The sequence below is a fragment of the Apium graveolens genome, chromosome 8 (genome assembly GCF_009905375.1).
Source record: "Apium graveolens cultivar Ventura chromosome 8, ASM990537v1, whole genome shotgun sequence".
Lineage (NCBI taxonomy): Eukaryota > Viridiplantae > Streptophyta > Magnoliopsida > Apiales > Apiaceae > Apium > Apium graveolens.
The window spans coordinates 247,261,282-247,285,609 of record NC_133654.1 but is presented as its reverse complement, the minus strand read 5'-3'; the positions used below and the strand labels follow the sequence as shown (position 1 = coordinate 247,285,609).

The window sequence follows — 24,328 nt, the reverse complement described above, 5'->3', positions numbered from 1 at the left end:
CATATATGGTTTAAAAGCAAGCTTCTCGTAGATGGAACATACGTTTTGATGAGACAATCAAAGAGTTTGATTTTATCAAAAACGAAGATGAACCATGCGTCTACAAAAGGGTTAGTGGGAGCGTGGTAACATTTCTTGTATTGTATTGAAATAGAGTTGACACACATAACAACATAGCAGACCCACTCACAAAGCTACTTTCTGAAAGTCACTTTGATCATCATAAAGACAAGATGGGTATTAGATACCAGAGTGATTGGCTTTAGTACAAGTGGGAGATTGAAAGAATATGTCCTAAGTCCAATCATGTATTAGGATTTAGGAATAACTTTTTATATAATCTGTTTTTGATTTCATTGATTTTAATAAAAGACTTGTTTTGTTTTTATTACGGGCTCTATCTATTTAAGTGTTTAAATAAGATATACCATAGTTTAGAGTAAAGATTTTTATGGATTATGATGAGATCATAATAGTGAGACCTAAAAAGATGATAACTCTAAACTTAAATAGTCCCTGGTCATAGGATTACTAACTGGTAATTAATAATCCGCAAAGATCGGTACATACTATGCTTGCTTCATTATGAAGGATGTCTGTTCTCATAGACATTTGTGTGGTGACACTATAGCTAGTATGTAGGTGCTTATTATAGAATAAGTTCATTGAACATGACTCGCACAGCTGAACAACTGATGGAGTTCACTCACGTGTCAGCAGTTGTTCACATAGTGATAGTTGTACAAGTATCCTTAGACTTGAGGTCATCATAGTCATCTTGTGTACACTGAACTATGTTTTGGTTTAGTTCTTAGTCTCCAATGACAATTATTAGGGCTCTTCTGGGTATAGGAATTTGTACACGAAGATAGTGTATGATCAATAAAGGATCTACCCCTTCCAGTGAAGGAAGCGAATGTTCAAGGCTGATCCACTTATGCTAGTTCAGGAATCTCTGGCCAGAGTGAATGAAATTAGAAAGGAGTTTCTAATTTGCATAGAACTAAGCATAGTAAATGGTAAGCAAGTGATTGAATTAGATAGGCTTGACACGAGATCCATGCCTTGTATTTAATCGGGACATTGTAGGGTAGAAGGAGTTTATTGTACGGTAACTATTCACTGAATAGGTTCTTGGTATTCTAAGCAGTGAATTCATATTATCCGGATAGTCGCGATATGCTGAGAAGTATCCCTCACGATGTAGAATAAATGTGATTAATTAATTAATCATATTTAATAAATTAGAGAATTTATATAATAAAATAGTTTTATTATTATTTATTTCTACTACCGGCTTAATATTGAACCTACGGGGTCACACCATAAAAAGAGAATGATTTAATGGTGGAGGAATTAATTAATAATGGCTGATAATTATTTATTTATGAAATAAATAATTAATTGGCAAATTTAATAATTGATTAAATGAGATTTAATTGATTATAAATTAATTAAAAAAGTTCTTAATATTATTAATTAAAGGATTTAATTTTTGAAAATTAAATCAAGAGAGAGAATTATTTCTAAAGTGTTTAGAAAAAGGATTAATAATTAAAAGGTGTTTTAATTATTAATAAGAATAATAAATGGGATAATAATAATATTATTTATGGGAAAATTTCAGCTGAAAATTTTGCCTATAAATACACTATTATAGACCCTAATTTTTTTTTAACCCGAAAACCCAAAAAGTTTGGAAAACCCAATTCTCTCAACCTCCTTCCTCCTCCTTAACATCGTTTTCTTGGTGGATACCGGTGGAGTGCTTCACACTTGAGGAGCAACTGCTAAAGATCTCTGATCGTTGTCTCCGAATTATTTTAAAAGGTTAGATTCGATCCCTCGAATTTTTATTCACGATTTATATGCTTTTATTTGGATTTTGTATGTGTAAAAGTGTTTTGCCATGACCCCGCTGCGTTTAAAATCCAACAAAATATACTAGCTTAAAAGTCGTGCGATGCACGAGTTCCCGTTAATATTTTAATTTTTTATTCATCCCGTCATATTATAATTTTAAAATTTCTATATAAATATATAATAACAAGAAATTTATTAAAAAAATTATAAAATAACATGTGGTCATAGTTTAGTAGGATAATTATACTATATCAAGTAGTTTAATAATTTAGTAGTTTAGCAGATATATAACACTATTTATTTATTTATTTAATAATAGGATAAGTTGTGATTATAGTTTAGTAGGATAAGTAGATTATGTGTGTAGTAGTTTAATAATTTAGTAGGTTAGCGAATATATAATACTATTTATTTATTTTTTTAATAACCAAAATTAGAGAATAACCTTTGAACCAAATTATACCACATTTCGGTTATTATAATATAGTATAAATTACATATAGGGTGAAATTTTAAGGAACTTATCCGGGTAAATTATGTTGGAGCTTTAATCTAAACCTTTTTATTTACTTATTTATTTAGTTTGTTTTATTCGAATAAGTTGCTGATTGTTGATCAACAAGACTAGGTCGTTTTGTTTTCCCGTATTTGTAGGAGGTGATACAGTCGTGAAGTGAAAATAGGAGAGTCCTGCCTTATCTCATTTACTCCTGTAACTTAGTATTTATCAAGTAGTTTTACCACATCTCAATAGGCTGTAGAGTGTGGTTTTGTTTTCCTTGTAAGTGCCAGTTTATTATAATAAAATCGAGTTTGCCTCATATTAGTGTGAGTGTGTGCTTTACTTTTTGTAGTATACTGATCATAATCTCTACAATCTGGTATCAGAGCTAGCACGCGTTTGTCGAAGATAACATCAATGGATGTAAACAAATTGAAAGGAGGTTCAGTTGGGTTGAGTTACCCAACATTGACAAGAGAAAATTACACAGCCTGGTCCATGAAGATGAGAGTATTCATGCAAGCGCATGGAGTTTGGGAAGTTGTCGAGATCAGTGACCCAAAGGAGCTAGTTGATGTGAAAACAAATATGATCGCATTATCCATGATTTATCAAGGGATACTTGAAGATGTGCTGTTGTAATTGGCAGAGAAAAAGACTGCGAAGGATGCTTGGAATGCAATCAAAACTACGTGCCAAGGTGCAGAATGAGTCAATGCAGCATGAGTTCAAACCTTGAAGGCGGAGTTTGAGGCATTTAACATGAATGACACTGATTAAATGGACGAATTTGTGATGAAGATGAATGAACTAGTGTCGAATATTTGAGCACTAGGTCAAAGAGTGAGTGAGAGCTATGTTGTAAAGAAACTGCTTCGTGCAGTGCCATCGAAATTATTACAAATTGCTTCAACAATTGAGCAATTTGAAAATCTTGGGAAGATGTCAGTAGAAGAAATGATTGGGTCACTCAAGGCACATGAAGAGAGGCTAAAGGGAAAGTCGGGATCAATTATGGGTGGACCTAAAGGAGATCAACACATGCTAACGGAGGATGAATGGAAAAGGAGAGAGAAGACTGAGGGGAAACTCTTACTTACCAAAGAAGAATGGCGAAGCCGTGCTGTTAGAGGAAGCTAATATGGGTCTTCAAATCCAAGAGGACGACGGGGTCGAGATAAAAGCCGTGTAAGGTGTTATAACTTCCATAATTATGGCCATTACGCAGGCGAGTGTCGAAAGCCAAAGAAAGAAAGGGAAGAGACGACATAGGTGAACTTATCACATATTGACGTTGATACTAGTGAATGAAAAAAATATAAGTCCAGAATTGAGACAACTTGAGAATAATCGTGAAAACTCAAGCATATGGTATCTAGACAATGGGGCAAGCAACCACATGACGGGGCAACGGGAAATTTTTTACAACTTGGATGAAAGTGTAGCTGGTGAAATTCGCTTTGGTGATGGTTCCACAGTTATGATTAAAGGAAAAGGGTCTATCAAATTGAATTACAAAAATGGTGAAAATCGATACTTACGCGAGGTATATTATATTCCTTCTCTGTGTAGTAATATTATAAGTTTGGGACAATTGTTCGAAGAAGGAAATAAAGTAATCTTGCAAGGCGAATATTTGTGGATTCGTGATAGCCAGGGAAAGTTGTACAAAGGGCAGATATCTTGACTAAAGCTTTGTGCAGAGTTAGATTTGAAGCGATGCGTGAGCTGTTGGGTGTCAAGAATCTGCACACAGGTTTAGGTGAAGGGGAGCTTGTTGGAGTTTTAATCTAAACCTTTTTATTTACTTACTTATTTAATTTGTTTTATTTAAATAAGTTGCTGATTGTTGATCAACAATACTAGGTCGTTTGGTTTTCTCGTGTAGGAGGTGTCACAGTCGTGGAGTGAGAATAAGAGAATCCTACCATATCTCAATTACTCCTGTAATTTAGTATTTATCAAGTAGTTTTACCACATCTCAATAGACTGTAGTGTGTGGCTTTGTTTTCCTTGTAAGTGCCGGTTTGTTACTCTCTCTGTCCCATTAAATTCTATATATTACTTTTTGTCACGCTTTTCAATACTCATTTAAAACATAATTCTACAATATATTTTTTAATTTTTTTTCTGAATAAAAATTTTATGTTTAAACTTTTATTCAATTTTTTTTAAAATAAAACATTATGGAACTATACTTTATAAAAGTTTCGAAATACGTGCAAATAGTGAACATATATAATTGTATGGGACAGAGGTAGTATAATAAAATCGAGCTTACCTCGTGTCTAGGGTGCATGTCACAGCGGCACGGGAATGCCAAGATGGGCATGCTATGACGTCAATTAGCTCGACATGCCTTTTCATGATTCGGCATGCATTTTTACTATTTTTTTTAATAATTATTTTAATATTGGAAATATCCAAAAATAATAATATAATTTTAAAATATTTACATATATTTTAATATCTAAAAAGTTACTAATGTAAATGAGTATTATGATAGTATTTGGTTGTGAATGTCAACTAACTTTAATTTTATATTCAAGTTCACTATATTAGTTTAATAATTATTTATTAAATTTTATTATATTTAATTAATAAATGACACGCCAGTTGGGCATGCTTTTTGACAAAAATCATATATATAGGTATGTCTTCGGGGAGTCTCGTGACAAGTATCCTACTCGTATCACGTGAGTACGTGTGCTTTACTTTTTGTACTACACTGATCATCGACTCTACAAATTACACTACTCATGCCTCTTTTGATTCATTACTCTCTTGTGTCTTTTCCTCTTTATGCAAAGCAATAAATATAGCCCTGTTTTTCTTTTTATTTCTTTTTACATTAATCAAAATATTGAAAAAATATAATGCTAGCAGCTAACTCGTTCGAGGCTAATAAAAGCGTATACTCGTGCAATAAATCTTCTTTCTCGACAACCTTTCTGTTCATTCTTTTAGACTTTATTCTAATATATTTTTTTTCGCTCTGATCTGATCTAGATCTGATATTAATATAAATGATTATCTAATCATTTATCCGAGCTAAGTAAACTTAGATACTAAGCTATATTGTGATGATTCCTTTTGTGTTGCTGTTGCACCCCCATGCAAGTGTTTCAGCTTTAGTTATCAATATTCTGCTTGATCCAAATGTTAAAGATTCGTGTTGTATAAGACCTGATCATGTGTTAACTTAGGGTAATGCACAGTAACCTTAATATGTGAAAGTCAATGATTTTTTAAATCTAAATTAAAATTCGTGAAGTGTGGTATGCGTGTGTGTTTTTATGTAACACATATTCTCTGGAATTCGATGATGATCTTGATATCTGATAGACTCGCGTTAGAAGCTTTTGTGTAAAGTGTTTGGCACATGTCTTGCATATTTTCTTTGGGGTAGTGGTGATTTCGCTTGTTTTCACTTTCTCATCTCTTGGGGTAAAATTACTTGTTACACAAATATAAAGATTGTTTTCACTATTTCATGGGGTACAATTACCTGTTAGACAAAAATAATACTCCTCCGTTTCCATTCTTTTGATTTGTAATCAAAAGGATTGAACGCGGAGATCAAGAAATATGTATAAAGTAATGAAAAAGAGAAAGTAAAGTGGGTGTAGTGGTGGGATCCACTGATTTTTAATGTATAAAAGGGAGATAGTGGGGGTAAAAGTAGTGTGAAAAGGGAGGAAAAGTAGGGAAATAGGGGACACACTTACTATTTTTGGTAAGTTTTGAAATGTAAAGAAATGTATGAGATATCCCAAAAAGAAAAGTGTAAAGAAATGGAAAAGACCGTTATCGGCTCTAACTTTTATGGTTCAAACAAAGATACTTGATTTGAAAATGAGTAAAAAAATTACAGCATGGTGCTAAAATTAGAACTGGACATTAATTTGCAAACTTGAAAGTTTTACAACTGTTTTGAAATTCAGATTAAAATGCAGCCACAATTATGCAATTTTCTCTTAAAAATATATCTCTAAAAAGATGAATTTAGTGGTCGATAGAGGGATGTTTTGTAACCTGTCTTATAAGTCACTTATGATCACTTACAAGTCAGTCACAATTTAAAAACAGTCACAACTTATTGACGCCGAGAGTTTAAAAACAGTCACAACTTATTTTGGTAAGTAAAAAAATTAACATTTTAGTAATGCAAACACACTTATATATCTTATACATATTTATCGACCTATGTTTATATATTATTTCAATTCATAGGTTACTTACTTTTTAATTTTCTAAACTGACACAAAGATGGAATTTGGATCTTCATTGCTATTCTCGAACAAAATTAAATTAGCAAAGTTGAAGATGTGACCTTTTGTATGTTCAGATGCGGAGAAAAAGGCCATCATACAACCATGAAACTAAAAGAAAGTATGAAGTCTACTTTTAAACACTCTGAGTCCGGTACGTGCCAGATTATTATAATGCCTACACATGCATGTCTCTGGAGACTAGTTCCAGGATGAATAGCCTTTTTCAGATATGATCAACCCAAGTTTTGACAGCAATTTCTGGTGCCAAACTGCGAAACTATACGTGGTAAGTCCTGGACGGTCAGGACTCATCGTAGCTTGTCAGCTATTTCCAGTGCTGCTTTCAGTTTTTCTTTCCCTAATAATTTATGCGTATTGCATACTCCCTCTGTCCCATTGAATTCTATACGTTATTTTTCGGCACGCTTTTCAATGCTCATTTAAAACATAATTCCACAATATTTTTTTTTTAAAAAAAAATTCTGAAAAAAAGTTTCATGTTTAAACTTTTATTCAAAAAAAAATTTTTTGAAAAAAACATTACGGAACTATATTTTATAGAGACCTCGAAATACGTGCAAATAGTAAACGTATAGAAATCAACGGGACAGAAGGAGTATATATATAGCAGACTTCATATTAGAAACTGAGAAGCAAAACACCAGTATTGCAATATCAAAAACTTGCTTTTTTATTAATAACCTGCATGGTACATATAGCAACATAAATATTTAAAAATTAGGAAAGAAATAAGGAAAACTCCTACTAAACTTCTATCACTGATTTGTGAATCCAAAAATCACTCAACTGCGATCAAGCTGCGATCAAGCTGTATGTAATCTCGTCTAACACTTATTACTCTGGCAAATAAAATCAATTCGAAAACAATCAAATATCAGATTAAAACTCAACAATCTCCCCCTTAATCTGAGATTTGCTTGCCTAAATTCTTGACCCCCAACAATGCGCGTATCCTCTCGAATTTAACTTTTGTCAAGGCCTTTGTCAAAATATCCGTCTTCTGTCCTTCACTGTTAACATGCTTGATAACGAACTCACAATATTAAAAAATCAATATAATAGTAACGAAGACCTAACGAAACAGTAACAGATATTTAACAACGGAAAATTTTGTTGGTAAAATAAGCGGAAAAAATGATCCCGCGCAAATCTACCAACGGAACTGCCAACAGATTACTATCGAATATTTGCTAATGAAATAGTAACGAAATATAGTAAGGAAGTGCCAACGGAGAATGTTCCGTTAGTATTACGTTGCTAAGTCGTTACAAAACTAGATTGGTTAAAATTACCACGGTTATTATTCTGTTATTAAATGCAGACCTCACATTTAATATTAACAACCTACTCGTTAGTAAAGGCAGTAGTTGAGATGCATCTCTCATTTCTTAATTATCACAACATATCTCTTGTATTTTTATCTTGTTCAAGATCTGATATTCCTCACAAATTATCACAACATATCTCTTGTGTTTTTATCTTTTGCTCATCTTGTATTGCAAGATGATGGTTTGTTATCAATGAAACACAACTATCTTTTGTTGAATGTGTACTTTGTTGAATATGTACAGGTTTAAGGAAATAAAATTAGAATCATAATTTTGTTTGGATTCCGTTGGTAAAAATGTGTTATTTAAATTGTTATTAAATTTAACAACAGATATTCTATTAGCAAGTCACCAAATAGATAAGCCATTAGCAAATTGTTATTAAATTTACAATGGATAATTTGTTAGCAAATAATCATTAAATTTAACTACGCATGAAAATTTTGATGGCATTCTATTACTAAACATAGCAATGAAATTTTCTGTTACCAAAATCTACCCACGGAAATTTGGATGTCATTCTATTACTAAAGATAGCAACAAAATATTCTGTTACCAAAATTTATCTACGGAAATTTCGATGTCATTCTGTTACTAAAGATAGCAATGAAATATGATAAAAACCGAGAATTCTGTTATTAGGCTGTTGTTATTCCGTTGTGAAATTATTAAGAAAAAGTAATTTTGTTAGGACTGATTTCCCAACGACGTTAACTCCAACCGATCATTTCGGTTGTCATTCCGTTGGCAGATTATTTTGTCAACGGATTCCCCTGACGTGCTAATAGAATTTATGTTGTTAGATTTGAATTTTCTTGTAGTGCACACATTGTCTAATGAAGTGATAACGGATGTCGATATGTTTGCTACGCCCATGAAAGACCGAATTATTGACCAAGTTTATGGCTGATTGTTATCATTGTAAATGATGACCGGTCCAATAACTTCACCTGTTATTAGTTGCAACACATTTCTAAGCCAAATCTCTTGGCAGGCTGCAACTGTAGCTGCCATGAACTCGGCCTCACACGAAGACAACGCCACATAACGTTGTCTTTGAGAAATCCACGTAATCATACTTTCATTGAGATAGAATACCGTGCCCCCCGTACTTTTCCTGTCGTCTATCTGACCTGCTAGATCACTGTCCGAGTATCCCGAAAGCAGATGGTTTCCACTGTTCCTTGAATACACCAGACCATAATGTGTTGTTCCCTTTATGTATCTGAGCACTCGTTTGACAGCTTCCAAGTGCAGTACAGTTGGTTATTCCATATAACGACTAACAACTCCCACAGTAAAAGATATGTCAGGTCTTTTGTGAACCAGATATCGTAGGCAACCAACCAAGCTTTTGTAGTCTGTTGCATTCACCTTTTTCCCACCTTCATCTTTGCTAATTTGCACACTTGGGTCCATGGGATATTTCGAATGATTGCAGCTTGACATTCTAGCTTTCTCAAGTACTTTCTTCGCATACCCTGTCTGTTTCAGCTCGATAAAGTCATCTCCTTAGTGTACTTCAATTCCCAGATAATAGCTCAACTCCCCCATATCTGTCATTTCAAAAATTCTCCCCATCTGTATTTTAAAATTTTTGATCACAGAACTATTTGATCCCGTAATTAGGAGGTCGTCCACATAGACATCTACGACCAATGAGACATCACCTTCCTTCCTCATATACACAACGTGTTCATAAGGGCACCTAGTGAAACCAAGATTCTTGAGGCACTTGTTTAATTTAGCATACCATGCCCGAGGAGCCTGCCTCAAACCATACAATTCTTTGGTCAATTTGTATACATACTGCTCATTTCCCTTCACTTCAAAACCTTCTGGATGACATACATAGACCTCCTCATTGATTTCACCATTCAAGAATGCCGTCTTGACGTCCAAGTGATGCACTCTCCATCCATTTTTAGCTGACAAAGCTAATAAAAGTCTCACAGTTTCTATAAGTGTTACTGGAGCAAATATTTCGTCGAAGTCCACCCCTTTCTCTTGAACATAACCCTTAGCAACGATTCTGGCCTTGTATTTCACTATGTTCCCATCAGCATCTCTTTTAAGTTTGTAAATCCATTTCAAACCAATAGACCTGTGTCCCTCCGGGAGTTTAGTCAGATGCCAGGTGTTATTTTTCTCTATGGAATTCATTTCTCGAACCATAGCCTCCTTCCATTCCTTTGTCTTAGCTGCTTGTTTGTAACAAGTTGGTTCTTCAACACCCATCAATAATAGCTCCTCGTCTATCTCAACAGGATCTGTATGATTGTATATATCTGATAGTGCTCTAAATTTTCTTGGTGTTTCACTGCCATCATAGTTATTGATGTTTCCCTGAGAGCTTTGAGAGCTTTGTGTCTGTGCAGATGATGGACTCTGATTATTATTGGTTGTTCCTTCTTCATTATTATGCTCGTGCACATTTTCACCATCAGATTCCTCATAGTACATTTCCCCTTCTCTGACTTCATCAATAACTGAGAACCAATTATCCGATTCACTGTTACTTTCATGTTCGCCCCATATCCAATGTTTGTCCTCCTCGAACACCACATCTCTACTAATGCAAACACTTTTCTTCACGGGATCATAAAGACGATAGGCTTTTGTTCCTGGTTCTTTTCCAAGGTTCACAACATTAATACTTCTGTCATCTAGCTTCCCCGTTTTGCAGCTCTTCATATGTGCAAGACACCCAAAAATACGCACATGACCTACATCGGGTTTCTTTCCATACCAGGCCTCGTAGGGAGTCTGTCCTGTTAAAGCTCTCGTTGGCAACTTATTCAATATATAAATGGAGTGTCGAACGGCTTCACCCCAGAATTTCGAAGGCAGTTTAGTCTCTTTTAAACAGCTACGTGCCATTTCCATCACCGTTCAATTTCGTCTTTCTACTATGTCGTTCTGTTGAGGTGAGTAAGGTGCAGTGTAATGCCTCTCTACCCCTTTACTCTCACAATAAGCTTTATATTCCTGTGAGCAAAATTCCCCACCTCGATCCGTTCTGAACACCTTGACTTTCTTTCCTGGTTTATTTTCTACCAAGGTACAGAAGCTCTTAAAAGCACTCAGTGCTTCATCTTTACTTTTCAACAGAAAAACCCACATAAACCTGCTGTAATCGTCGACAAGTAAGAAAAAATACTTATTACTAGCTGTTGTGTCAGGAGTGATGGGACCACACAAGTCCCCGTTAACCAAATTCAAAATTTGATCAGCACTATAGTTACTCTGCAACGAAAATGATCTCCTTGTCTGCTTTGCCATTAAACAACCATTGCATACCCCTGTGGTTTAAGTGAAGATGGGCAGCCCCTTCGCCATTTTCTCTTTTGACATGAGCATCATGGCATTGTAGTTGACATGTCCAAGTCGTAGGTGCCACAGACGTCCCATCTCATCTAAACTTGTCATCAAATATTTTGATTTTACAGTATTTAGCATTAGCTTGTACAATCTGTTGGGTGACCTTTGCACTTTCATGAACAGTCTTTCATTATTTTCGTAGACCGACACGTATTCTCCTTTTAAGACGACTTTGAATCCATTTTCTGACATTTGTCCCAAATTTAGAATATTACTACAAAGACTTGGGATGTTGTATACCTCGTGTAAAATTCGTTCCTCCCCATTCTTGCACTTGAGTGTGACTGATCCCTTTCCTTTTATTTTCACATTTGAGCCATCTCCAAATTGCACAAAACCAGTTATACTTTCATTTAATTCTGTGAATTTTGATTTACAGCCTGTCATATGGTAGCTTGCACCATTGTCTAAATACCAAACATTAAACTCTGTTTGCTTCTCCTGTTCACTATTTTGCAGTTGTGGTACCACCTGCTTTTCATTCAACAACATCACATCTCCCCCGTTATCAACATTCTTGGCTGCCAACAAAAGAGCTGGTTCATTGTCCTCGACTTGTGACATATTCACTTCCTGTCTTGCATCTCGAGCCTTCCTTGGTTTTTTACAATCAGCTGCATAGTGTCCATAGAGAGCACAATTATAACACTGGACACGACTCTTGTCTCTACCTCCCCTTCTCCTTTGGCCTCCACCAATGTCACCATCTAGTTTTGATGTGCGTCTCTGCCATTCCTCCCTTGTCATTAATAATTTCTTTCCCTCTCCTTCCCTCTTGGACCATTCTTCCTCCGTTAAGAGTAATTGTCCACCACTCCCTCCCGTCTCAGCCTTACCTTTCATCATCTCTTCGTGTGCTTTCAATGAGCCAATAACCTCCTGCACAGTCATCCTTTCAAGGTCTCCAAATTGCTCCAAAGTGGAGGTTATTTGAAGGAACTTTGAGGGTACAGCTCGAAGTAATTTCTTCACTACATACATCTCTGTAATCTCATCTCCCAAAGCACGTATGTGAGTCACAAGCCCATTAAGTTTCAAGCAAAAATTGTCGATTTGCTTACTCTCCTTCATGTTCAGGGATTCAAACTCCGCTTTCATCGTCTTAATTCTAGCAGTCTTTACTCGATTTGCTCCTTGACACAATGTCTTGAGGGCAATCCAAGCCTCATTTGCAGTCTTTTTGGCAACAAGTGAAAGTAACCATTCTTCTGGTATGCCTTGGTAGATCATGGCCAAGGCTACCTTGTCTGTTCTCTCATCTATTGCCACCTTGGGATCACTTGGCTCTACAGCATCCCACACCCCATGCGCCTGCATGATTACTGTCATCTTCATCGCCCACGTCGTGTAGTTCTCCTTGGTCAGCGTTGGGTAATTCAAGCCAAACGAAACGTTTTTCGTCTTGCTCGTCTCCGTCATCTTTGACATCCTTCCAGGTATTAAAAAAAAATCACCGTTGCTCTGATACCAATTCTTACACTACAAGATCTATATAAGTACTGACATAAAAGTGTATATATTAGAAACTGAGAAGCAAAACACCAGTATTGCAATGTCAAAGACTTGCTTTTTTATTAATAACCTGCATGGTACATATAGCAACATAAACAACTAAAAATTAGGAAAGAAATTTGGAAAACTCCTACTAAACTTCTATCACTGATTTGTGGATTCAAAAATCACTCAACTGATTGTCCCGCTAGCTGTATATAATCTCGTCCAACACTTATTACTCTGGCAAATAAAATCAATTCGAAAACAATCAAATATCAGATTAAAACTCAACAAGTAGCAGTAGCAATAGCACCCTTCAACTGAAACGGGGCTTTTTATATATACACATCATCCATGAGGAAACATGTGTAAATAAGTTTATAACTATTTCAGCTTTCCAGGCAAATTTAACAAGCTTACACTTGCGTGGATAAACAAAACCTTGCATACAGACGACGATATGTTTCGCCGACTGGCATGGGCACGAGTTTCGATCATGAATTATTTGTTACATTTTCTATGGTCGAAGAACCAATGAAATGAAAAAATGTAGTTACAAATTCAAAAGAAACAAACGTGAAGTTGTAAATTGTTGGTTGTCTTGACTAAAGTTAGAGCATTGCTAGCCTGTTAAACTATTCAAACTCACTAATAATTATTTGAATTTAGTTCGACAATAATTGAGCCGCACCAATATTTTGTCAAGCTTTCCCTTCAGTTTTTGTTGGTAAGATTCTGCGCCTTCACTTTTTAGTATACAAAATTGAGTTCTTAAGTGATTGTAAATTGTGAGATTATCCTCTTCAAATAGTTTCTGAACTTCTTACTTTCACCTTGCCAAGTGATTAAAATGCAATATAATTACCCAGAAATTGCAGAAGATCACGCATACTAATAAAACAGATTACAAAACATAATCTCACAACTCATACTAATCAAACCTCAGCTAAGAGTACCAACATGCCTGATCATTCATAACTCGAAGGCTATGTAATCAAGCAAATGATACTCTGCTACATTATCTAATTTATCTTTAGTTCACCCAGTTACATGATTGAACATGCATTTGGATTATCGTCACTAAAAAGCGACGTATATTTCACCATAGGAGTATTCGGACTGGGGAGCGCTTGAGCAACGTTCTTTACGTATCCGGATGGCGCCTTCTTATCATAGGCTTGAGGAGCATAAGGATATGTCACCAGATTGTATGGAATGTAAGGCCAAAGTTCTGCTCTCTTTCCGGTGCTTCGCACTTTTTTTAGCACCTTGTTTGGTTCCACGTACCCGGTCACACTTACTCGGCTTTGTTTGCGAACAACTTCCACTGATTTAACACCTAATTATCAAACAAATTTCAATAATTGAAATGAACCAATGTATGAATCTTAAATTTATCCTATTTGTGTGTGTGTGTGATTATATACTATGATATGTGGGATTGCAAAAAGGAAGTTGAAATGCATATGAAGTTGCTTAATTAGATTACATATGAATATATAAACATAAATATGACTGAAATAAAAAATAATGTGTTTTTTTCTAGTTCACGTGATGTCAAATTAAAAACCCTTAAATAATCTGACATTTGAAGATTCGAAAATGTGGGGGCAAAGATTACCACAACAAATCATGGAGAGAGGAGGGCGAGAGAGAGAGAGATGAACCTTTCATAGAAGAAACCGAACTTCGTACTCTCCTTTCACAACCATCACAGTCCATTTTCACCTTAATATCAACAGTCTGGAAGGAAAAAGACAAATAACTTAATGAAATGAGGAATGCATCACATAACTACACATATAAAGAGAAGCTGGTACTGGTACTATAGAAATGAAACCTGAAATGGCTTCCTCTTGCTCTTCCTTGTGCTAGACATACTGCATAAGTCTGAAAAATGGTCCAGAACACCCATCCTTTTTTATATTTCGAGAGGAGGGGGCCGGGATGGGGCTATATATGAGACTTGCGAGGGACTTATGAAGCGTAGGAGGGGTATTTATATTGTGTAGGCAACGCAAATCTAATTAAAAGGTTTAACATGTCACCAAACCAAGGTTTTAGATGAATACGGATTTTAATTTTAAGAATTAATTAATAGCATATCATTTATAGTTTTCTTTGTTATTTTTTTTACATTTTTATTAGTAAAATCAAAAAATATATTAATTGCTCCATCTAATTTGTCCGCGTAAATACAGATCTGCGGGTATAAGTCCACAACAGCTATTTATTAGTAAGTGTTACATGTATGTACATACATACATATATTAAGTATTTATATAGTTTTTTTCTTGTATTTAATTAAAGAAAATGACTTGTTAGTCCAATAATGTACCAAAAAATGAATGACATACATACAACTGGTTGCGCGTCGTGTTTTGATATGTAGGTGGTTCTTACTTGATCCCCAATTAACTTCTGCTGTAAAATATTACATAATAATAATCATAAACAATTCATTTATAGTTTGCAATAAGTTAATCACTGTATTATTTAATTCTTATTGTCGCTGCAAATCAACGTCCTGCTACACGGTATTTTCAACGAGGATAGATGAATGAGCTTTTCGTTAGCAGCAGCTGTACTTACATATATGCTAGCTCCAGCTTGTTACACACTCGAAATCTGGACTACATGTATAACAAGTTAACAAACAACGAATACGCGTTCATAATCATTCCTACTTCGGTCCAAAAATGCTTGGTATATGTAATTGTTTACAAAATTTTGTACAGAATGATATGTGTTTTAATTGAAATGGGTCTCTGTATTCATATTAACAATCCTAATTAAAATATCTCATATCAATTATTATATCAAACTTTTTATACATATTTTGTAATATATACTTTTTGTTTATAATTTACATCTCTGTTCTATACATTTCAATAACTATCAAAAATAACAAAATTTTATAACATAAAAATTAATTAGATATATTCCTCCCCGCTTTATTACACTATACTTACTTTAGGTATTAAATATTACTAGTTGGTAACCCGTGCGAAGTACGGGTCCAAAACTAAAAATAATAATATCACATTATTATTTGCATAAAACTGAAATTCATAATCCGTGCAAAATATAGATCTAAATATAATATATAAAATGTTGTTAAAATATGTAGTTAAAAAATCGAAATTGAGTGTAACTCTAAAATTTCACTGTATAGAATTACTTATGCATGCACCTAATTATTTACTTATATAAATCTGACATGTTAACTTACTAATACGATTATTTTAAAGTAAACCGACGCTTGGATGTTCAGCAACAAGTAAAAATTGAAGGGAAATAAAATTTACAGAGATAATAGAAGTTATTTTTGTCAGTTGAGATTTTATTACATAATATTTAAAAAATAGTTGTATAATTTTCTAGTGAGTACCAAGATTTAGGACATAAACATGGTTTCCTTATTAGTATAGATAGTTGATAACATGTGCAACACACAGGCCCGAGACTAAAAATATCGAATTATTATTTGTAGAGAATTATTCATAATTCATGCAAAACACGAAATAAAATTAATATATTAATATCAATATTAAATTGGTACTTGCAAAAAATAATTATGTGTTAAAAAAAATTGAATCAGTTATGAAATTTTTCACTATAATTCTAGTTTTGCATTGTTTTACTTGATATAGAAATCTAACATATTAGTTTTATTTTTGTGAAACAAATTTTATATTTATCATATATGAACCAAATATCTGTTGTTTAGATAATTTAATATTAATTAATATAATTTTATAATTAAGTTATAATTAGACTTTTCAATATAGTTTATTTAATATTACTTAATTATCGATAAAAATTAATTTACAAATTAAAAGTAAATAAATGTTATCAGACTTAATTTAATATTACTTAATATAATCTAAATACAGCCCATAAATTTGTTACTGTTAAAATATTTTTTTTTTAATTTAAAGTAAATAAACGTTGTGATGGACAATAACAAATTTAATCGTTAAATCAATAATTTTCAGTCTAAAAGTTAATAAATGTTACTAAAGTCAATTGCAATTACTTAATTATTTTTAAAATAATATCATAGAAAATAAAGTTTAGAGAGAATAGAAGTCAATTCGTATTAATAATTTATTTTGTAGTTAGTAGTTTTTCAAAATAAAAGTAAATATATGTTATTTTACTTAATTTAACGTAACTTAATAAATTTTTAATATAATTTATAAATAAATAAAGTTTATAGAGAATATAAGTCAATTCGTGTTAGTAATTTACTTAGTAGTCTATAGTTTTTCTAAAATTAAAAATAAATATAAGTTATTTTACTTAATTTAACGTAACTTAATAAATTTTTAATATAATTTATAACAAATCGTTTAAAAAATATTTTTATTTTATAAAGTAAATAGACGATTGGATGAATACTAACTAAAAAGAAAATAAAATTTACAAAGAATAGAAGTCGATTTGTGTTAAAAATAAAGTTTATTGAGAGATAAGTTCCAAATTTGTTATTTTGATACTTTTAACACCAAATTATATATGATTTCACTTATTAATTCGTTTATTAATAAAGAGTATAGATTCATTCATTATTGTGCCTCTTTCTCTTTTTTTATCCTCAATAAATTATACTTATTTTTAGCCTTAGGTGCCCAAATCATTTATTTACACCTCACCGGGATGGGTGGAGTATCATGCTTAGTAGAACATTCTGATTAAATTTTCGAAAGAGAAAACTTGTGTATGTGGTGCAGTGTATAAAAGGAGAGAGTTAATCATTGAAGAATTCTTAAAAAGGAGGCTAGCTAGTGTTGGTGTAAATGGTATGGAACCCATCAGTTTGTGTTTGTTGAATACGATAGCTAGTGCCCCGGACTCAAAAGAGACATCTGCTATACGTAGCTCCATTAATCTTTGCAGCCGGTCCATGCATGCATTAATAACTAATATTATGATTGTAATGTTTATGGCAGAATAAATACTATTTTAGCTCCGGTAACCTATAAGATGGAGCCACACAATTAAGTGTATGAATATTGTGGTCTAAATTGTTCTTGTTTTTGCCATTAATCACGATCCATCTTTCTCGTCTTTATTAATAAATTGCAATTTATTCGTCATACTTCTTTACACTGCTTTGATATTTAATTTCGGGTCTGAAACGTCATTGTTCATTTAAACTTGTAAGAACTTGGTTCTCGTCCTAAAGACCAGTCATTTTTTAAAAAAATATGCGTATTAAAAAAAATATTAGTTACACAATTGATTGAATTTTCAAGTGACTCAAAAAACCTCTTCCCCACCTCTCACTTGTACTCTTACCCCTTGCCCCCCCCCCCAATTTTAATTAGGAAAAAAAGTAAGTGGTGGGTGAATAAAGTAGTTTCACCTGTATTCATATTTGTACTCCCGAGTTTTTAAAAGGAGCGAAAGTAAATAATAATAAATGTAAATTTGACAAACTTTCATTCCAAAACTTTCACTCCAAAAGTGAGATTAAAGTACTTTATCTCGTTACCACTTACTTCCTTCCCTTTAAAAAACTCGGGAGCGAGGCCTTAAACTTACTTACCTAGACTCTTCATTTTGCTTCGAGTACAGGTGTCGGACACTAACACTTATTTCACGCCAAAAATATGTAAATTTTGCACAACATTATCGAGTTTGACATTTGGATACGAATCCGTGTCCGATACCCATATCCGAGTCGGGGTAACATAACCCTTAACTCGCACTCGTCACTATTCTAATATTAGATAGGACACCTGATAACCGAAAGAAAATAAAAAAGAGAAATGAAGAGAAAAAACACACCAAAAATCTCAGACAAGAAACAACCACAATTACCTACGAACAACATACAAAACAGAATAAGTTCAACCCATATGAAAATACTGCCATCAATTACGATACAATCAATCATGTAGACATGTCGTATTATGTTCATATGCGTTCAATTACAACAGTTCTAATAAACTGATTACCAACTTTGACCGTTTTAAAGTCAATAGTCTTGTGCAACTAAATATCTGATTCATTCGCAGCTAGATCATTAATGCCCCCTTCAATCATTGATCAAGAAGATTGAGTAGTAACCATTACGTACGTATTGTGTGTACAAGAAATCATTAAATTGCCTGGTAAACCAAAAGATTAATTCAGTATTAATACTATCGTTGTCTTCTGCAAAAAGCTGCGCTTGTTGTACGTGGAGTTACTTGGTTCATCAGATGGCTTTTCATAGTCTTGCTATATGTATAGCTAGCTGCTCAAGCACCACACAATAATAGAGCATGGAATGGAATGTGTGTTTCTATATAATTCAGTAACCAAACAACAGAAAATGATGATATGGTTTATAGGTGTCAAAGAACTATATGGGCCGAAAAATGGATCACGAACGCTCATCTTTGAAGCATTAATTTGTCATTTGTGTCATGATAAATTGTGAGGATATTGGGGATGACAGAGATCGAACCTAAGCACTCTACCGGATATCATGTAAATGAAACAGTTACTTTAAAACAGTAAAACCAAAAGGGGTAAGAGAATGACCATTTTTAAAATTTAATATATGAACAATAGGTTCCTAGATTATTCTGTTTTTTTTTCTAATGGATTGCTAGCTACTTTGTTTGAACATTTGTAAAATGACTTCTTCTTCTTTTCTAAATGTCAATTACATATTTATTTCGAATTATTACGCCGTTTTTAGTGAGTCTTGAATACTCGAACTCTTAATACTAATCATCAGAGTTCATAAGTTGACACGATATTTAAGAACTTAACATGCATAGGTTAGTTTCTGCAGAGTAAACACTTGTGAAATCAAATTTAGAGAGTCCTGACAGCTGAAAAATAAAGTCACAATCATTTTGCAATGTATTTGGCTAATGAAGTTTTATTTTCGGAATTGAAGTATCAGCAGACATGTTTGATCGAACTTGTATGTCCTGCCGTCCTGGCCCCTCATAAATTTTGTGATCGAACAGAATAGGGACCCCAAAGGTCTACATGAATCAACTGAAATTTCTCAGTAGAATGAATCTGACTACGAAGGAAAAGGCAAACGGTGTTGTCGTGCCTTAGCACAAATTTCACAAGATGAAATTAAAGGACTATTAAGATTGTCAACATGACAAATAGAACTAAGTTTAGACAAAGGCAAGTGACCTAGCCTTCTATGCCAAACTAATGCAGAAACATATCTTGCTTTACTACGAAAACAGCTAGAAGACTCAGGAATGATTGTAGAATTGCTGGATGATTTCAACAGATATAAGACTTTCTGAGAATTACCAGGTTCCAGTGGCTTCCTCAGAGAAGGGCCCTGCAAACAACAAAAATCAGAGGTGAAATAAACAGAACAATTGAGCCAATGGAATAGTGCCAACATGAGTAATATTAATGATATCTCCATTTGGCGAAGAAATTTTTACTGGTTGTGACAACAGAATGAGTGAGGTGAACATATTTTTTTTGAACACATATGATCACTGGCTCCACTGTCCAGGATCAAATTTGTATTACTTGTCTCTAAAGAAGGTAGTTTAGAAATGTTACCAGCAAAATTTGCAGCGCTCATTGAAGACTCAGAGATATTTACAATCGCTGATTTGAGCAATTGCATAATCTGAAAGCATATGTTAGGAGAAAGACCAGTTGTTGCATTTCCTGATGAACTACCAGTTGCACCAGGATTGGGAGGAATGCTAGATTGTGTTCCAGAAGAATCTGTAATCTCCACCTGAGCAGTCAAACGCTTAGCATTTCCAGATCTTTTGTTAAACTTGAAATCAGGAGGAAATCCATGAAGCTTAAAGCACTTGTCTATCACATGACCTGGTTTCTTACAATAATTGCAATGCAATTTCTTCGCATCAAGTCCTTATTTCTTATTCATTGAATTTCCATAACTTGCAGTATAACCAGGTCTAGAGGAATTAACAGAAAAGGATGCAGAATCAGCCAATAAAATAAAATATTTGCAGGATGAATTCCCCTTTGTGTTTCCTCCTGCAGTGGGAGACTGTATACCTGATCTATAGAAGGCAAAGGTGATCTCATCGGAATCGAACCTCTCATGACATTGAAGGACTCATTTAGTCCCATCATAAACTGAATCACACGTTGATCCTATTGAAATATAGATAACTTTTGAGAAGCACCTCAAGTACATCCACAAGAACATACTGAAATCAAGCACATGGCATCAATATCATCCCACAACATTTTTAGCTTCGTAAAATACTCAGCAGCATTGCAATTTCCCTGTGAAATTTCAGCCATCTCTTTGTGCAAACCAAACAATTGTGCTCCATTAGAGACACCATACCTTTCTTCCAATTCTTTCCACATTTTATGAGCTAAAAGTAGAATATATCACACTCCTTCCAATCGATTTTGATAAAGCACCAAGCAACCACGAAATCACCATATCACTGCAACGTGACCGCCTCTTAAACAAAGCAGAATCTCTAGCAGGTTTCACAATAGATCCATCGATAAAGCCTGATTTGTTTCTAGCTGACAAAGCAATCGTTACAGAACGTTTCCCGTTAACAAAACATGTACCATCAAACTGATAACTCACTAATTTCATACCAGGATTGTCCGAATATTGAAGATAATAAGGATTATCTTGTGTAATTTGATGAGTTTCCTGATTATCATTGTGTTTATGAATTATGATTCGAAGACTCGGCCATAACTAGAGTCAAGAAACAATTGAAACAGAAACAGGAAAAATATGATTAACAAACTATGTAAACACAAACTCAGTCAATCGAACCAATCGAGAATCAACAAATCAACAATATTAACTTATATGTACGGAACTCAGCTAAAGCAGATAAAACACAGCGTAGAGATCATATTATCGCGAAAGATGAAAGTAATCGTAGATCAGGTGTGAATGATGAAATAACGATTGAATAATCAGTACAAACAACTGAAATAGATCGAAAAAGATCAGGAAAAATAGAGAGAGATCAAGAGAGATCAAGAAAGATTAAGAGAGATCGAAAAATACGTGCGAAATGTAACGCTCACGCCTTATGTAATCGCAGCAACACTTATAACGAAACAGCAAACTGAGATATATGAGATGAAAAGAAACTACGCCATGCGAACGAAGCGACCTTGCTCCGATACCATGTGAATCTAGTAGCTAAGTTGAAGAACAGAGAAAACTTGTATTTACATATCTGATATGAAAGTGTTACAATGCTTGAATCAAAATTAGGGAAATGTACAAAGTAAGCTATCCTACTTATATACATTGCTGATCAAGTATGTAGCTTCCAGAAGAAAAGTTTGTTACTCAACTAACTAGTGTTGATTTTAGTTGACTATTACTTAATGATTAAGTAATAGAAATAACTTAAGTTGTGTGATCAATCCTAACAGATCTTGGATGGGAAGAGTAGGCAAACTCATTGAGTGAACTTATTTTCCTACGGTACATGCGTTAAATAGATATTGATTACCTTCCTAATTTTAAAGAGCTTTGTATAATTTTGCTGATTGGTTCCTGATTTTATAGGTTCTTATTTTAATGACAACTCAAATCATGTCATTTGAAATCCCCCGTTTGAAATGAAATGCAAGTTTTCAAACTCTGAGATATATGGTGTGGGACAACCCCCTAAGATGGAGCCTTAGAATATCTCAGATTATAAGCTGATGGTTCAAACTGGGGCTGCTTTTGCAAGACAATTTGCAAAAGATGAGGCAGTGGTGCTTGACATGATTGACGAGAAGATCCTTAAACGGGAACGTAACAGAACTACCCCTGGGGCATGGTTCACAGGTCGTAGAAGCTGGTTCACAGATCCATGTTTGTGATGGGTGATGTCAATACTTTGAAGCCAGGGGAACACGCTGAGAAGTTTAAAGAGTCTATGAGCGACCTACTTGATGACCGGAATCCGGAATTCACAATCCACTCGGTGCAAAATATATGACAGTAACTAAACAAAAAATCTTGAGAAGTTGATGTAATTTGTTGTTAACAGTTGGAGATACATGATTAGGGTGCGTTCTTTGGTGTTCTCTCAGATTCTTTTAAGGGAGTTCTTCCTGAAACAGAGAATCTCCTTGTTCATATCCACATCTCGAACTTGCACTCTACGATGTTGTATACCTGGGTCACATCTGTGTACTCTAGAGTGTTGTAATGGGGAGGTGTCGAATCATATTTTAACCCTAGTTTATGTTATCAAATCTGGTTTCTTTTAGAAAGGTTGATTAAGCCCTTCTTAGGAAAGTCCAGTAATGAAAAATGTTATAAAAACATACTTTTGTTTTAGAGCTCTGCACTTCCGTTCTTAAATTATTGTTTGATGTTTGATGACCGAGTTTAATTTTTAGATAGTTTTGATACATCTATATTTTATATTATAATAGACCAAATATTAAAAGTTTAGTAGTCGGTCGGTACTTGCTGCAATTACTTAATTATCCTTACTTAATTGTTCTGATTTTAATTATTGTGTCGATCTATTCTAATTATAATTGATATTGAAGTCAATTTCATTTGTCAATTTACCAATTTCAATTATATTTTATATCGAACTCTATATCACTATAATTTATGTTAAATTCAACTTCTTCTACCAATTTAAATTTTAATTCATATCGAGTTTTATATCATCCTAATTTATTCCTTCAGACTAAATTAAATTTAAACAAACTAAATATAATTCTTAAGATTTGGTTGATATATAATGAGACTCGGATTAATATAAAATAATAATATTATTAATCCTCCTAAAAGATTATATTAATAAACTTGGATAAACAAAATAATATATTTTATTTATCCAGGATAAAAAAATACATTATACAATTGATTCAGACTAACACAAAACTAAAATAAATATACAATTCGACCAACAAAAAAAACATATATATTAATTATTCGTTCTAAAACAAAATTATTATATTGATCCGAAATTTTTAAAAAAACTAAAAATAATTAGTTTGATTTAATCGGTGTATTGGGCATCGAGCTAAAATAAAATAATTAAATTACTAATTCGAGATAAATAATATTAATATTAGACTAAGTATAATTCGTATGCTATTCATGTGCAATAAAAAATCAAATTTTATTGAAAACATAATTTTTTTTAAAAACACTTAGAATTATCAATAAAACTATTTCGTTCAATTAGTAATATTGCTTTTTCAAATATCTTTTATAGAGTTATAATTAATCGATTAAGTAATAATCATGCTAAAATAATTTTTTAAGGTACCAACATAATAGAGACATTATATTTTTACCCTCAATAAAATAATAATTTCATTATAATAATATTTCCCCCTTACTAATGTTATCACTTTTAATAAGTTTAAATATTCTAAAAAGTTATGAATATATACGTTTATTTATATAATTATCATGAAGCCATATCATTTAAATTTTTAAATAAACAAAATTAGCAATTGAATTCAAGTATTTTTTTTAAATTATGTAA

The 24,328-nt window shown here is 33.3% G+C and overlaps 2 protein-coding genes and 1 long non-coding RNA gene across 3 annotated transcripts; all 3 read right to left on the bottom strand.

Moving 5' to 3' along the window:
- Positions 1–8,888: 8,888 nt before the first annotated feature.
- On the bottom strand, positions 8,889–9,407 carry LOC141680567 (secreted RxLR effector protein 161-like). Its single transcript, XM_074486758.1, has 2 exons — positions 9,332–9,407; positions 8,889–9,232 (listed from the first exon to the last, which is right to left on the bottom strand). The coding sequence occupies exons 1-2, from the start codon at positions 9,405–9,407 to the stop codon at positions 8,889–8,891; spliced, it is 420 nt and encodes a 139-aa protein (XP_074342859.1).
- Positions 9,408–13,735: 4,328 nt separating this feature from the next.
- On the bottom strand, positions 13,736–14,860 carry LOC141676878 (heavy metal-associated isoprenylated plant protein 21-like). The gene is made up of 3 exons (XM_074482595.1): positions 14,704–14,860; positions 14,531–14,606; positions 13,736–14,202 (listed from the first exon to the last, which is right to left on the bottom strand). Exons 1-3 carry the CDS (start codon positions 14,776–14,778, stop codon positions 13,910–13,912), a joined length of 444 nt encoding a protein of 147 aa, XP_074338696.1. The 5' UTR covers positions 14,779–14,860; the 3' UTR covers positions 13,736–13,909.
- A 4,844-nt stretch (positions 14,861–19,704) lies between these two features.
- Positions 19,705–22,750, bottom strand: LOC141678766 (uncharacterized). Its single transcript, XR_012557906.1, has 2 exons — positions 20,409–22,750; positions 19,705–20,175 (listed from the first exon to the last, which is right to left on the bottom strand). It is a non-coding gene; the product is annotated as an uncharacterized LOC141678766 (long non-coding RNA).
- Between the last annotated feature and the right edge of the window lie 1,578 nt (positions 22,751–24,328).